The sequence below is a fragment of the Symphalangus syndactylus genome, chromosome 4 (genome assembly GCF_028878055.3).
Source record: "Symphalangus syndactylus isolate Jambi chromosome 4, NHGRI_mSymSyn1-v2.1_pri, whole genome shotgun sequence".
Classification (NCBI taxonomy): Eukaryota; Metazoa; Chordata; class Mammalia; order Primates; family Hylobatidae; genus Symphalangus; species Symphalangus syndactylus.
Window position 1 is genome coordinate 35,324,946 of NC_072426.2, and position 17,224 is coordinate 35,342,169.

At 41.0% G+C, this 17,224-nt stretch overlaps 1 protein-coding gene across 13 annotated transcripts in view; it reads right to left on the reverse strand.

Annotated features, from left to right (window-relative positions):
* Nucleotides 1-201: 201 nt before the first annotated feature.
* Nucleotides 202-17,224, reverse strand: part of RHOBTB1 (Rho related BTB domain containing 1) — a 114,926-nt gene continuing 97,903 nt past the window's right edge. For all 13 annotated transcript variants that reach the window (XM_055274414.2, XM_055274409.2, XM_055274413.2 and 10 more), the window contains 5 exons: nucleotides 15,522-15,640; nucleotides 7,332-7,482; nucleotides 4,372-4,460; nucleotides 1,590-1,695; nucleotides 202-1,056 (listed from right to left, as the gene is read on the reverse strand). In XM_055274414.2, coding sequence (XP_055130389.1) covers nucleotides 887-1,056; nucleotides 1,590-1,695; nucleotides 4,372-4,460; nucleotides 7,332-7,482; nucleotides 15,522-15,640 — 635 coding nt within the window. In that variant the 3' untranslated portion in view covers nucleotides 202-886. The remainder of the gene's footprint in view (nucleotides 1,057-1,589; nucleotides 1,696-4,371; nucleotides 4,461-7,331; nucleotides 7,483-15,521; nucleotides 15,641-17,224) is intronic.

Consider the following 17,224-nt stretch of genomic DNA (forward strand, 5'->3'; position numbering starts at 1 on the left):
CTGCATGCAGAAGCATGGCAAGTTCAAGGAATACTGAGAGACGTAAACCCTAATACAGCAATCCGAACACCAGCGCACTAATGGTATCTTATGTATTCAGGTCCACCAGTGAGTTTGCCCTGGATAATGCTGGGATTTAATAAGCCCTTCTAATGATTGTAAAGATTGTCCTCTTGAAACTAGACATTGGAAACAACAGAATATTTGATATCACTATATTTTACATGGCACATATAACCATATAATTACCAGCACTTAACACGGCAAATATTGTAAATACACATTCTTGGAGTTGACTTTGTAATTGTACCGAGGTTATTCAACAGAACAAAGATTAAACACACTCCAATTTGCACTTTGGGAGATTTCAGTCCCCTCCTTCCTTTCACAATGAAAGGATAACCCTCTAATTACGTAATAATGCTCGGTGGTCATGTGGGCAAAGAGAATCACAGGGTGACTTCATAGTCAATTGTGGCCTGTAAAATAAAGTAATACACAGTATTCTCATTTCAACAAAATACAACAGACCATATAAAAATATTTTCCAATTTGGAATCAGAAACATGAAAGCTGGATTTTTTTTCTTTGTATAAAAAGAAACAAAAAAACAGACTAAAGTTTATTAAGCCTCCTAACAAAAAAAATATACATATCAGTTTAAGGAATGCAGTGAGAGTCAGCTTCCCTTTTTGTCCAGGCTCATTGATGGTGAGCTTGTGCTTTGATCCTAACAAAGATAAATGCACAAAAGTGGAGGAAGGTCAGTGCCTGAAACCTGAACTATGTCGTATCTCTAACAAGACGAATTTTACAGTAGTGCTTTGAAAAATAGTGGATCAGATTACTGATTGGTTTTTGTTTTTTGTTTTTTTTCTCTTCCTCTTCAGGCCACTGCTGGAGATGAATTCCAGAAGCACCACTTTCGTCTTGAGCGATGCTTATTTAGTGCAATATCTTCCTTCTCTCGTTCCCTTTTCACACGCTGGTAGTGATCTTCTTCCTTCAGGTACCACACAGGGGGCCAGCGGTGCCGCTCGAAGTATTCCTGATTGTCTGGTGAAGGAAAGATGCAGACCATAAGACCTGCGGTTCATTGATGCCTTTTACGTGCTAGGCCTTGAGCTTAAAGCTTCTCAAATATCCTCTCAAAAACATGATGTGGCAGAGACTGTGATTAGGGCCATTTGCGAAAGGTGACACTAACGTTCTGAGAGGAAGAATCTCTTACCTGTAGTCATGCAGCTGGGCACAGAGAACCTGAACCCAGGACCATCTGATTTCAGAGTCTAAGCCTGCTCCTAAGCTTGTCTCCCTAAACAAGGGGAAGCCCACCACCTCTGCACTCTCTGCAACAGGGCACCCTGGACTCCAGCCCACCCAACTCCCCTCATCATCAAGTTCTCCAAAGAGAATTCCCAGCCTTCAATTCCTTATGTCATCTCACATTAATATGTGACCACCAGCCAGTCTTAAGGAATTATCCATGAGCTGCCTGCTGACCATGTTCCTTTCCAGGGACATAGAAGATAAAAGCTTCCATGAGAGATGAGGAGAGCTGGATGAATGGGGGCCTCACACAGTCTCACCTGCAGATTTCGATTTGATTTCCTTGCGGAACTTGGAGCATACACTGTTGTAGTTGGTGCAGATGTGGTGCAAACACCAGGCGGCCAACTGGTGGGCATTGTGAAACTGCAGAAAAGTGAGCAAAAGGAGGGTAAGACTATTTTCTAAAGAGGGGCTACAAAGAAATTGGGGAAGCCATTTTAAGGGTGAAAAGAAATGAAGGGCTTATATAACTAATTCGGTAAACCTCTTGTTTTGACCTCAATGTTTTGACTTTGGCCATGGCTCCAATGCCAGCCAATGTAGTGCTGGGCACACCCCTCCCTTCCCTGCTGTCATAGGTGCACCAAAAATAATTGCTGTATCAAATCACGAGCTTAAAGTATGCCTCGCCCTCCCACCCTCCCCTGCCACCTGGCCCTCTAGTACTAAACAACCGTGGCCTCTGGAAGGCACCAGCCCGCAGCAGAAAGCAGCGATGTCATCTCTGTTTAAGGAAGCCTCGGCAATGGAATACTTCGTGTCACATGTCACAGCTCAGCTTGCTGGGGCCAAGATCCGAAAGAGGAGACTGCAGAATGTGTGACTGTCCTATACCTGTCCTTTGGTTACATAAGAAGAGCAGGCGGTATGGGCAGGGTGGAGAGATCCAGATACTCCACCCTTCCATTCTAAGCAATGCTCAGGAAGGTGGCAGCTGAGGTAGCTATGATTAAAAAAGACTAGATCCTCAAAAATCAACTGTCAACTCCCCCATTCCCTCCCCAGACCTGGTGGGCCTGCTGCGATCCCTCACTCTTTCTGTCTGTGCCCTTCTCTGACATTCCTTCTGTTGTCTGTCACTCTTGATGTTTCTTTGGTCAGGTGGAACCCTAGAACCTACAGCATGCTTCCTCTGTGGCCCCATATCTCCACTGTGAGGCCAATAGAAAAGCCAGAGACCTCAGAAACCCACTCAAGAGACTCACTGAAAATCACAACCCAAACATCAGAGACAGTTTTAGCTGGTGCTTCCAACTTCTATTGCTGTTAGATTTCTCTCTGAAAACAAGACTGGGGCAGTGTTCTGCCGGGTGGGTTTGTTCCAGCTTGAGAGAGCCAATTGTGTGCATTTCTTCCCTACTTTGAGTTTAGTGACTTCATATGTTATAATCAGCCATGATGGGAGTATTTACATCATAGAAATTGGCAAATGCAACAGATTGGGGTCCCACTTGCCCCCAAGCTGACTGTTAAACACTTACCAGCACATCACTAGGTTAGGGTCCAATGAATGAGCATGGGAGAATCCATCCTGAGCTCTTCCTGCCAAGGCTTGTCAGGGCTTAGCAATAATCATATTATTTCCTTGTAGGGGGTGTGTGTGGGGGTAAGGTGGGAACACAGTGCAACAAACAGACACAACTGCAAATCATTCCCTCAAGTGAATGGTCCCGATATGAAATTCTGGATCATTACATTTTTCTCTCGGAGGAATACTTGCTGGAGAGAGTACAGGTTATAAACCATCCCCTGGAACTGTTTCAAAAGACCCCAAATTCCAAGTGTGAACAACCAGTTTTGATGGGGGCTTGCTGATTCGACTGCATTAGATGTCTATTCTCAGTTTTACTGTAATCCCTAATTGGATTTTAATAATTTGTGTTTGTGTCTGTTTCCCTTACTTGCCTATGATTGCCCTGGGGCAGAGGATCTACCATTTATATGTACATGGCCTTTGCCGAGGGTGGTGCCTGGTATTTGGGGAGAAAAATAACAAATACTTGTTGAATGCTAAGTCAAAATGAATAGGTCACCATAAAGTTCAATTCTGCCTTTTCCCACTTTTGCACCAGAGCCATCTCCTTTGGCCACAGTAGGAAGGGCCTGAGCAGCACCTGCTGGATGCCACCTCCTCTCCCTGAAACCACCTCCTTTCCTTTGATTGAGAAATATTGATTTAAATGGACTGAACTAAGACTTAGCAAGCCATTGTCTTAACAGAGAGACAGAAAGAGGCAGCACAGGAAGCCAAACCCAAAAGGCCGAAGAAAGGACTGAGGAATTTATTCTTAGTTCCCTCAGAGTGTAAATTCATTGTTAATCAGCCTATGCCAGGAACTAGATAATTCTGCAGATGTGCCTGGCGTTCTAAGAGGGCTTACACTCTTCAGTGCTCACTCTTGAACATTCTCTCCCACTTCATTCTCAAAATAATCTGTAAGGTTGGTAGGATGCAAATTGTCATCCCATTTCCTGTGGATGAGGAAAGTGAGGCAGAGTTTAGCTTGTGCTTTGGGGAAGTTACTCCATGGTGAAGCTGAAGCTGAATCTTGGACCTTCTCTGGAAGAAGAGGGCAAGTCTGTATTGGGATTATGTTATTACAATCTCAATATTAGAAACTTCTGACTTTAGAAAACTCCAGGACAGCTGCAATGAGATGTTCATTAACAGGGGAGGCACTACGGGGCTTCATGGAATTCTAGAAACTGTCTCTTCTTGGCCAAATACATGTCCAAGAATTCAAAGAAGGAGGAGAGACAAAATCTCCCCCAAGTGATTCTCCTACATGTGAAGCTGGTGCCTTAGGGGACAATGGGACTGGCATGGGGGTGGCGACCGTGTTGTTTATTCAAATGAAGCCCAGCAGGCTGAATGGTACATAAAAGGTAAAACCCGCAGATCTTCTTAGTGTACACAGGGGGCCTCTGTGACTCAGTGGTGACATCTTTATTTAGACAGATGCAGCAATGGAATGTTTTATCAGTGTTAAATGAACTGATTGAACACACTTAAAAGGTGAAAAGCAAACTGTTACAAACCTGAGCCAATTCCAAGTAAGAGAGCACTTCTCCGTCAATGCCCACGCCACTCATGGCGGCTTTGGTCAACTCCTGAACGGCATGCTGTTCTGGGGAAGAGAGAGGGGGCCGGAGAACATTAAACCACGCCCTGCAAGCCAGGTAGCTTGCCTGGAGGGTTGGTCTGGGACCACTTAAGAAGGGAGGAAATGTGGACACAGCTCTGGGCAGGCATCTGAATTAAATCCAGAAGCTGCTTTGATGTGCACTCTTTCACTACTTGGAGTTCTGGTGCCAGCCACTTCACCCACACCTCTGGGGACTCTAGTTCATGGCTCTGAAATAGCCAGAATCCTCCAGACCTGCAATGTTCTGTGCAGGATAATAACTCCTGGCCACACGAGACTATTTAAACTTAAATTACTTAAAATTAAATGAAATTACAAGTTCAGCTCCTCATTCACGCTAGCCACAGTAAGTGCTCAACAGCCACATGTGGCCACTGTTTGGACCATCCAGATATGAAATGTTTCCACCACTGCAGAAGGTTCTACTGGATGGAGTGGCTCTAAACAGTCTAGCACCTTCCTAGAGTCCTCTGGACTTCAGACACATTCCTGTTTGACAGTTTCCCCACTCACATCACTGCAATCCTTAACACCCCGATGGTGAAGAGGTTGAATGACAGAGGAATGAGTCTATTTGAGGAATTAAAAATGTGATTGCGTACATCTGTCTCAACAGCTACAGATGGATGACATATTGTTCAGCCTCTTGGATTCTAAAGACTGGGGAGACCTGCAGTTAGAAGTAACAAAAAAAAAAGTAGGAAGAGCCATGTCTGCTTGGGAGCTTGAATCCAAGGCTTTCAAGCTGAATTTACATTATGGCCTGAAGCTAGGCCATCTCTTGCCTTTGTAAGGGCTGTCACCTGCCTCTGAGACTGACATGTGAGGGTACAGCCTTGGCTCAGCATTTCTAGGTCTTTGACATTGATGTCATCTGTAGCATTGCATTTGTTCTTCTAATCCAGCACATTGTCCAAATCATGCTTACTTTCTGCTCCAGCTCTGCATGCTTATTGGTCAGTATGCCTATATCTGGTCAATATAGTATCGGGAATGGAATGATTTCTTTGGCACAAACCTCCTCAACTGGATTGAACTATTTGGAACTAAATTTCCCAGAGAAGTCATCTGGGCTTTGTCGTTTTAAGTAACTGCAACATTTCCTGACATTTATTTAACACTGGCTCACAAAGCATTGTCACTCTAGAAACTGATTTTTAAACACCATGTTCTAAACACTCTACATTAGACAGTACAAAGCAAATACTATAAAAGATTAAAGGAATCATCTTGGGAAGCTGTATATTAAATAATCATAACAGTAATAACAGCATTTAATAACTAAACTAAATGTTCATAGAAGTCTAGAGTTCACACAAAAAGCTTTATTTGGGTCGGTTAAAAAAAAAAAAAAAACTTTCATGGAGAAATCAATCCCATGTTTTCATTGCCAGACTTAATATTTAAGCAAAACTGGTGCTAGTCTGAGATTGATCACAAACCTTGTTGGGCAGATTTGGCTCCAAATTACATTTGACAGTTTCAAAAATAAATAAAAATTTATCCTCAGGAACAATTTATAAAACCTGTGGATAGTTAGATGGCTTGGAACTCATGTTTCTGAAAAAAGTAATTGCCCACTGAAGACTCCCAGAGTGAGTATTTTAAAAAACTAGTGCACTCATTTGGATCTATTAAGTATATTGGTTAAAAACAGTTTTTAAAAATAAATCTAATATTGACGCCTCAACTCACTCTTTCTATCTAACTGGGGAGGAAGTAGGACAAAGAGAGGACTTTGATCTCCAGGTGGTTGTGTGCAGTAGAAACCTGGAGGACAGAGAAATTAATCTTTTATTTTTTCTAAAGACATTGCTAGAAAGTCAAGTGCAGATAGGACTGGTTGGTTTGTTCGTACATTCATCTTCATTCATTCAATTGTTCAACAAATATTTATCGGAAGCTAATGTGCTCAGGCACTCAGAAGAAAGGCCAGTGAACGAGACAGGCAATGTTTATCTCTGCTTTGATGGTTAATAGGAATCAACTAAACATTGTGATAAACACCCAGCTTGCAACTTAACTCCTCTGGTGTAAAGTGAATGAGGCTGAAGATCTGAATTCCAGAAAAAAGCATTTAAGTGCATATATCCTATGCAGATCTGCTTCAGCTTCCCAACTGAACAAATCTAGAAATGATACATAAGATTTTGTGAAGTTAAGCCAAGTTTCCCTTTTTTCTCTTTCTCCCAAAATGAACTTGACAATGTCAGAACATTTTCTAAAATAGCTTTAAGAAAACCACTTACATAATGCTTACTATGTGCCAGACGCTGTTCTAAGGACTTTATATTTTAACTCATTTAATCTTCATAACAGCTCTGTGGCTGAATAATATTAGCCCCATTTTAAAGAGCGAGAAAGCTGAGACACAGAGCTAAGGTTACAGGACAAAGTCACCTGGTCAGTAAATGATGGAGTCAGGGTTTGATCTTAGGCAATCTGGCTCTGTCATCTGTTTTCCTAAACAGTGCATCTACTGCCTTCTCAAAGACTGTGTCTGTGCGCTTATTATGGAGATAATGTTGACAAAATAGTTTTATTTCAAACTCTGGGGTGCACAAATGACTCATCATGCATAGAGCGTGTGCCTCAAGGGCAGGGGTCATGCATTACTCACCTTCATAGCTGTATCACCTAACAGGGCCCACCGCAGAGTGGGTGCTTAAGAAATATTTGTTGAATTGAATTGGGCTGTCTGATGCAATTTGATTAATTCATATCATTCTACACAAGACAGTTCTATTTTGGGTGATAAAAAATCAATTTTTATTCTCTGTAAGAATATTTTTATTTAAATGTAATTTTGATAAATATGACAGACACTGCATGGCCCTGAGTCATCAGCCTTACCTGCAAGTGCAACCAAGTGTGGCAGACAAAATCTGTTTGCCAAGGCAATTAATTCCAGCGGGTCCAGGTCCAAGTTAGGAGACAACTGCTTGGTATAGAGATAATCCAATACTGCTTGCATTGATATCTTGTTTATGTTCGGGAGATACACCTGAAATGTTATACAAAAAGCTAAATTCTGCTGCAGAAAGCAGGGAGTAGGCACATTTTCAGGCTATGCTGCTTATAAATATCCTGTGTGACTTGATACTGGCGAGTGTTGGACACCTGCTTTGAGGCTGTGCATAGGAATCCTTCAGTATTTATGACTTTAAACATAATGGTTTGATTTGTAGATGACAAAAGAGTGGAGCTGCCTGACACAGCCTGATGTGGAATTTTTAAATGACTATTTGGACTTCTAAATCAGACAAATGGACTGGAAATATATGATGACATTAGTGGCCCTCATGCCAAGCACCTTATAATACTCTACTGTGGGGAAAGAAATCTCCTAGCAACATGACAGGTGTTGGGGGGAGCTGCAGACCACACTGTTGCTGGCGTGATGGAGCCTAGCTCTCCAAGATGTCAAAAGAGAGGATGAGCAACCACCCAGCTGCCACAGTGACCAGCTTGATTTCAAAATTCTGTCAGTATATGCACAATATATTACAATGTACTACACAACGTCTACATTTCATTATTTTTTCCTACAACCACATGGATTCAGAACTACTGGAACATTATCAGTTATCAGTAGATTCAGAGAATCCAAAGGACTCCTTGCTTGGGACTTCCAGGGGAGTATGACTGGGTATGGGTGAACTGTCCCCTGTAGGATTCTCACAGTCTCCTTCCTGAGTGTCTGTAGTTGTCCATATAAATGCATGCTGGAGTTCGCCAGAGAGCCAGGCACTGCCTGGGAGGTGGAGAGCTGTAGAGGTGGGCATGGATTAATGGAGATGTACACTGTGTAGCAGCTACTCTTTATTTTAGGTCTGTAACTCCATGAGACAGGCCCTGGAGTAGTTCAGAATGGTATCACTTGGATTTTTGGAATATTGACAATTATAAACATTAATCGTAATTGAAGGCATCCTATGCACCAGGCACTGCACTAAGCTTTCCACACACATTCTTTAATTTGATGCTTATATCTGCCCTAGAGAGAAGAGACTTACTTTTGCCATTTTACAGAAAAGGAAATGGAGGTTCCAGGAGGTTAATTTAAATCTTGTGTCCAAGGTCACAGAGCTAGAAAGTAGTGACTGGGATTTAAACCCAGGGAGTATGATGCGAAAGTGTATGTTCAGAATTGCTCTGCGGTGCTGGAAACGTTTAATGCCAAGGAAACAAAGGTTTGAGTTACAGAACAATAAAGCATCATATTTTATTAATGGTTTGTAAGAATTCTACTTCAAAAGGATGAACAATTACGAACTTCTTTTTCTTTCTTTTTTATTTTAGTTTTTTTGAGACAGGGTCTAACTCTGTTGCCCAGGCTGGACTGCAGTGGCTTGATGATAGCTTGGGCTCAAGCAATCCTCCCACCTCCACCTCCCTAGTAGCTGGGACTATAGGCAGCGCCACCATGCCCGGCTGATTTATTTTATTAATTTTTTTTTTGGTAGAAATAGCGGGCTTGCTATGCTGCCTAGGCTGGTCTCAAACTCCTGGCCTCAAGTGATCCTCCTGCCTTGGCTTCCCAAAGTGCTGGGATTACAGGCATGAGCCACTGTGACCAGCCAGTTATGAACTTCTTAATTCTGGTACTTAATAAACATCTATACAACATATAAAGATATATATCTATATATTATATATGATTACATCTTTATAATATGGTTACATCTATATATTTGTATGATTGCACCTCTCTCTCCATACACATGCACGTGCACACAAACACACACACACACTCAGGCACACACATGCACGGAACCAGCCCTCTCTATCTGTGGGTTCCACATCTGTGGATTCAACCAACTGTAGATCAAAAATATTTGAAAATTAAAGGCATGACTGCTTCTGTTCTGAACATGTATAGACTTTTTTCTTGTCATTATTCCCTAAACAATAGAGTATAACAACTACTTACATAGCATTTGCATTGTATTAGGTACTAGAAACACTCTACGGATAAGTTAAAGTATACAGGAGGATGTGCACGCATCTATGCAAATACGATGCCATTTTATATGAGGAATTTGAGCATTCATGGATTTGGGTGTCTGAGTCGGGGGGGTGGTCCTGGAACCAGTCCCTCACAGACACTGAGGGATGACTGTGTGTGTGTGTGTGTGTGTGTGTGAGAGAGAGAGAGAGAGAGAGAAAGTGAGAGAGAGAGAGAGAGAGAGAGAGTGGATGTATGTACGTATGTATAATGGCTCCACATTCTACAAGGTGCTTATGGCTTATGCACTCTGGCAGTGTGGCTCCAGAACTGTTTAAGCTATAGAAACTTTCTTTGTTATTCTCCTATGCAGCCACCAGACACCTCAGAGAGGGAATATCCTTTCAGATAGGTAGACCTGTCCCTTAACATATCATAGGGAAGGTTTAGAAAAATTCCTAGAAATAATAAGAAATTTATCCCCCACTTTCAGACATGGTTGGTGAAAATGACAATTATGATTCCATAAATAAGTTACATAAGTCATTACCACAAACGATTTGACAAGCATGATCATTTCAGGTTTCCAGCACAACCTCGACAACAAATAGAACTCAATGAGTTGAAACTATTACTGGGATTATTTTAAAATAAAGTAGCTGTTGTGCATGCTAGATCATCTGCAATATACAGATGTTGGAATGTTATTCTTCCCTTCAACCAGCTGTATCTACATATGAATAATTAATTATTCAACTAAATCTAGCACCAGTTACACTGCGTGTATGCTCGCATACATATGTGTTTACATACATATGCATTTATCTTACACAAATAATGGATTTATTTACAGATATGCATACAAATTTGTTTCTGTGTGTAGGAACATGTAACATTTCATTTCTCTGATGAAATAATGTTTGAATTAGTGATATGGTTTGGCTGTGTCCCCACTCAAATCTCATCTTGAATTATAGCTCCCATAATTCCCACGTGTTGTGGGAGAGACCTGATGGGAGATAATTAAATCATGGGGGCGGTTCCCCCCAGACTATTCTAGTGGGAGTGAGTAAGTCTCATGAGATCTGATGATTTTATAAGGGGTTTCCCCTTTTCACTTGGTTCTCTCTCTCTCGCCTGTTGCCACGTAAGATGTGCCTTTTGTCTTCCACCATGATTGTGAGGCCTCCCCAGCCACGTGGAACTGTGAGTCCATTAAACCTTTTTCTTTATAAATTACCCTGTCTCTGGTATGTCTTTATTAGCAGCGTGAAAACGGACTAATACAATTAGTATAGTTTTTTAGATAATTGAAGGTTAAGTTGTGAAACTTTAAAATTTGAACTGTTTTAATAGAGAAAGTATCCACATTTTACAAAGCGCTAAGTGTTCTCAGATGTTAGTAATTGTTGATATACCAAGTCCCAGAGCTTCCTGTTAACACCTGCTCTCTCAGACATGGGGATGTCTGGTGCTTCTGAAAACAATGCCTCTCGTGGTAGTGCAAGATCCTGGGGCAGGCCCAGGGATATATCACTAAAATGCTGCGTGACCTTTGATACATCTCTCACCCTCTCTCACCCTCAGTCTCGTCATCCGTTACATGGGAGGAATTTGGAATAGACGCTATTAAAAGTTTTTTCTTCTTCACAGAAACTCTGGGTTTTGAAGATCTTCAGATTACCTTAGCATTTTTTTTGGCAAGAGTGTCTTCTAAGTCATTGCTTAAAGAAGAAATAGCAAAATGAACATCCTAAATAAAAAGAAACTATTTCTGGCTGCAGCAGATGACAGATTCCAGTGAGCAGCCCTGCCCAAACACCCTCAATGCCCTCGAAGTGTTCTGATGTTTGTAATCACCTATGACCTGCTATCTTCTTTTTGCTGAATATAATGTTAACATTTTTTGAAGTGATGGCTCTTTTTGGCAAACAACGTTAGGGACCCTTAGAAAAAAACATCAAATTAGAATAAACTAAGAACACTTTTGGAACATGCATTTTTTCCCCTCATGGCTGATTTTTTTTAAAAAAGCCTGTTTCTGTGATTTCAACATTTATAATTAACTGCATGACAACAGAAAGACCTTTATTTATAGCGCTTTAAAAATAATATAAGCAAAGCTTCATAAATAATGGAATAAAAAAATTTGCATCCTACCTGCTGGATATAGTTTTTTTTTTTCTTAAAAAACAAAAAAGAGTGATCAAAGAGAATATAATGCTACCCTAAACAATGTTTTATCTTGCAGTTTAGTTGGTTTAAAATTTTAATTGTGAAGATTAGCTGAGACTATTAGGCTTATAATTAGAGGCAGTCTCATAGAGAATGAGAAAGTATCCTAGATCCAAAGCATTGCTTACTACAACCCAGGCATGCATTTTTAATGAACCACTTGCTGAGTACCTCTGGGGAGAGAATTATGCTTACTGCTACATTAAAAGTAATGAGAAAAAATATAAGTAAGATACAATGTTTTCCTGAATATTAAATGACAAAAAAGTTAAATTAAAATCAATGGACATAGGCATATTTCACTCTTTTTCTGGATATGCACATTACTTCTACTAATTCTCCAAAAAAGGCTGATATTCATGGTGTGGGGGGGGGGATGGTGGCGGGCATCAGATTTTCAGATTTTCTCAAGATAATAGAAAGTTAAAAGGTGGCCTACAACAGCCAAATCCCAAGTGTGAACATGGACCTATGTTAATCATGGAGCATTAACTGAGTGCCTTTCCCCTACAACTATAACCACTTGTATTGTACTTTCCTTGTTTAGAAAGGGAATTGGGGGCTTTTTAACTTAGAGCTTTCCAGGGACAAATACCTTTTACCCCATATGGAAAGAATTTTACAAGAAAACTCTAGCAAAATAGTCACTAACATTTACTGAACATTTATATGTTCTAGGCATCAAATTCAATGCTTTACACATGTCCTCTCATGCCTTCTCTGCCCTTGGATGAAGGTTCTCTTGTTATCCCCATTTTACAGATGAGTAAATAGGTTTAGGGTGAGCCACTTCCCCAAGTTCAAGCTGAGACTATATTATAGTTTACACACGAAATAAAGTGAAGGGATGGGAAGGGGTAAGAATATCGACAGTTCATTGCATTTTCAATATACTGGCTAAAGGAATTGTGGCACAGGTCTTCAGTGGCTTGGTTCCATGGTCTTTGTCTTTTGAGCTGGTCTGAATCTATACAAACCTATTAGCCTCAACTCCAGTTCTAAGTGGTGAGGGACCTCATCTCTCCAGCAGGGTGTGCGAAACAGGTGGCCTCCTCCAGGAGAGGCTATCAAACAACCATATACATGTGCATTCACATTTGCTGCCAAGTTTTTGTTTTGGTCACCTCTACTGCACATTTTAATCTGGAGACGATTACAGTCCATTCTTGGAAGGGATAAAGGAGATTAGCATTCGTGAGGTCAGCTCTGACAGTGTCCCTTTGTGCCTGCGTTCCTGACCTCGATCAACTTCTCCCTATTCTGTGAATAGCAGGTCCTCTGCTGCACAATCAGCACGCACTTCAGTGAGCTGGACAAAGAAGGGGAGCAATCCTCCCAGCTCTTTATCTCCAGAGATTGCTGAAGTCAGTCAAATACCAACTGGATGAGGTTTTACAAGTTGGTAGCTACCCTAACTTTTTCCTGGATGCAAGAGGGAAAGAATACCATCACTACCAACAACATCAGAATAAGTCCAGCGGCAGCTACTATTTATTTAATGCTTCTGAAGTGCTTTGCAAGTAATGACTCTTACACCCCACAACCACAGTATGGGTTATAACTGTGTTTTCCAGATGGGGAGACTAGAGCCAAGAAAGGTTAAGTCACTTGCCCAAGTCACTTGTAAGTGGAGGAGTTGAGATTTGAGTCCCACAGTCCTGTAACTGTGCAGATTCCATGTACTGCAGTTGTCTCAGTAATGATGCTCCAAAACACCTTTGACCCAAGCTCAGGAGAGATTTTCATTAGTCACAGGTGAGAGTCTCCTGGTTTCGAAAGACTGTTAGACAACATAAGAGGCCATCAGGATAACTCTAATATTTTTTCCCTGAAAAGCAGATAGGCTTTTGCTGCGGGGGTTGGTTTAGAAGCAGCTGCAGTTTGTTATGGATGCACGAGAGTGGCCTAGTGATCGTCTCAGCCCCTGCTATCCAAGGCTTGTGATTCTAGGATTCTGTTTCCCTACTTGGGGATGCAAATGCAGGCTCCTGGGTCACAATGGGAGTGCTCGAATTTCCTGTGCTAGTGCCTCATTTGAAAAGTTAGCTATTGTTTTCTGCATTTCTTTAAAAAGTTTGGAAAGATGCTGAGACAAGCAAAACAAGCCTCTTAGGACAATAAACTGGATGGGAGTACCCATGTTTTTATTTTTACTTTTTTAAAAAAGATGTTAAAAATACTTGCAAAACTCCACAGAAATGCTTGCTCACTCCTAAAGTTAGAAGTGCTTGAATTGAATTTTTTTCTTTTCCAACAGTTTGTAAAAAGACAAAGAGGCTGTACTCCCATGTTAACTGTAGCACTATTCACAATAGCCAAGACATGGAGTCTGCCTAAGTGTCCATCAACAGACGGATGGATAAGAATATGTGGTACATATACACAATGGGATACTATACAGCCCTAAAAAAGAGGAATATTCTGTCATTCAAGACAACATGGATGAACCTAAAGGACATTATGTTAAGTGAAATAAGCCAGGTACAGAGAGACAAATATCACAATATCTCACCTATATGTGGAATCTAAAAACGTTGAGCTCCAAAGTAGAGAGTAGAAGAGTGATTACCAGAGGCTGGGATTAGGGGGTGGATGGGGAAAGGAAAACCATCTGTCAAATATGCAAAGTTTCATTTAGATAGGAGGAATAAATTCTAGTGTACTTTTTTTTTTGTCTTTTTTTTTTTTAGAGACAGGGTCTCACTCTGTCTCCTGGGGTGGAGTACAGGGGCACAATCATAGCTCACTGTAGCTTTGAACTCCTGGGCTCAAGTGTTCCTCTCACTTCAGTCTCCCAAGTACCTAGGACCACAGTTGCATATAGTCTAATGCACCTGTAATTTATTTTGTGGCGTTCTATTGCACAATATGGTGACTATGGTGGACAATAATGTATTGTATATTTCAAAAGAGCTAAAAGAGGATTTTAAATGTTCTCATCACAAAGAAATGGTAAACATCTGACGTGATGGATAGGCTAACTAACCTGATTTGATCATTCCACAGTAATGTATATTGAAACATCATGTACCCCATAACTATGTACAATTATTATTATTTGTCAGTTAAAAGTAAAACAACAAGAAAGACAAAGACATAGGGTCTCCAAGATGCTGTTTGCTCTGCTCTAAGCATATCCCTCTTCTAGAGATAGAGCCAGTGGCTGACAAGTGATGCAGCTACTTCCACTAGACCTAAGTACCTTGAGAGGTGTGTTCAGGACAGTAAACATTTGCTCCATCACTGTTGCCCTAAAGTTAACAAACCCTCATATCCCCTCAACACAGGCAGAGTCAGGGAAGAGCCTTAGTATTGTAGCTCATGGTAACCTGAAGGACAATCTAGTGCATCCCTCAGCTTGCAGATGAGGAGGTTGAGGCACAAGAATGTGGCTTCTCAAGGTCCCCTGTCAGGTTAGGGGCACAGCTAAGCCCAGGACTTAGGTGGCTGAAGAACTCTTTTCACTTTCTGAACTACTGGGAGACATGCTCCTCTTGTACTTGGTTTTGATAGTACCATGCCTAGTGACATTTGCCTAGAGGTACAGCTGATCTTGTCTTCATGGATGAGGATGGCTCTGAGGATGAAAAGATATATGGCATGTAAAGCACCCAGGTGCCTCCACACCAGTGACCAATAAACAATAGCTCCTCAAAACTGCAGAGCTAAGAAAAAGGTGACCAAACTCTCAAGCACTGCTAAGGAGCAATAGCTCCTTATGATGATGACTAACAGTATGTTGACCACTCGTGGAGCCAGTTTAAGGATTAAAGTCATCTGGCTATTTACCCACTTTATATAAATACACAGGCACACACACATTCATAAAGGCACCACTATGCTTTTAGGAAGGCACGTACCTCACTGTTGGCACTTTCCACAAATGACCCCCCGAACATGGCTGCCATCCACTCACAGCTACAGATCAGCAGTGGCTTGTGGGCACTGATGGCTCCATCGTCCAATTTAAATGTCACGTCTGCCAAGCGATTGAGGAAACACAACCATGAGCCAACTTTGCTGAGAGCTTCAACCAAGGCTTCTGCTCCCATAGCCACCAAACTGCGTCTCCCTTACTCTCTCTTGCGTGTCTTTACTTACTGATTTTATGTCAATCCCCGTCTTTGAGCTTTGGCACACCCAGCTCCCACCTAAGGGACCATGCTGCATTTAACATCATCATACATAAAGTCATGGCACAAACTCTCTGAACCAGAAAGTAAAAGAAAGGAGGGAATATTTTTTCCTCCTTACTATGTAAAACTTCAAGCATATAAAACAGTGGAACTAACAGTATGATGACCACTCATTTATCCCTTGTTAACATTTTGGCATGTTTGTTTTACGTATATTTTTAATTTATACCATTTTACTTATTAATACTCAATTAAACCTTACGTTTATAATATGCTCTACTCGTATGCTATACCAAAATGTAACCAAATTACTGTTTTTTTAAGAGATGTTGGGGGGGTCTGGCTATGTTGTCCAGGCTGAATTTAAACTGCCAGGTTCCAGCAATCCTAATGTCTCAGTCTCTGAAGTAGCTGGGACTGTGGGCAAATTAGCCACCATGCCTGGCTATATGTGAATTTTTGTATAATTTTATATATGTGTATAGACTTTTTTTTTTTTTACAGATAGCATGGCACTTCACTCCTAACTACCTTATCACAAGTTTTCCCAAAATAACAACAGTCTCCTAAATAACCACACCATGATTACGCCTGAGAAAATTAAAAATAATTCCCTATTATCATCCACTATATTGTTCATATTCAAATTTCTCCAATTATCCCTAAATTGTATTTCATAGCTTTTTTTTTTTAAAAAAAAAACAGAATCCAATTGAGACTCTCACATTGTATTTGATTATTATGCCTCTCCAGTAAGGAGGGGGTGACTTAATCAACTCTACCTAAGGCTCACTGTTTAAGTTACTGTAGGTTTGTAACATATTCTTTTCATTAATTTTCAAGACTATTTCTGCACCACAATGGCCAGTGTTTGAAGTAAATACTACTCACAAGCTTTAAAATGAATGAACTGAGTCTTTAGGAACCACTTACTAAATGTGTAGTGCCCTGGCAGGGATTATAAAAGATAAAGACAAAGGTAGAGGTATCCATATAAATAGAAGTCAGGAAGTCAACATTTTACAATGAAATTACACACACCCACACACCCGCCCAGAGGACAATTTCAGAATAAAAATAGTCCAAGTGTAAGACAGTACAAGCATGGGTCAATAATCCATATTGGATGTGGGCCACCGTCGTGCTTAACAATTATGAAAGGGTGCTGCAGGCAGCATATGGCATAGTTATCAAAGGCAAAGGAGGTGCAAGAAAACTACAGAAGTGCAGGGCCAAGGAGCATGAGGACAGAAAAGGAGAGGGGATGGAAACAGATGAGACACCCCTTGTAGGAAGACGGAGGGCCACCAAAATTGCCTCAAGGACTTTAGTGGCCTCAGGACTCGAGCTCACTGATTTTTGTCATGGGTCAGTGCTGAAGGGTCAATGGAGAATAGAATTGGTCAGAGAATAGATTCTGAAGGGTA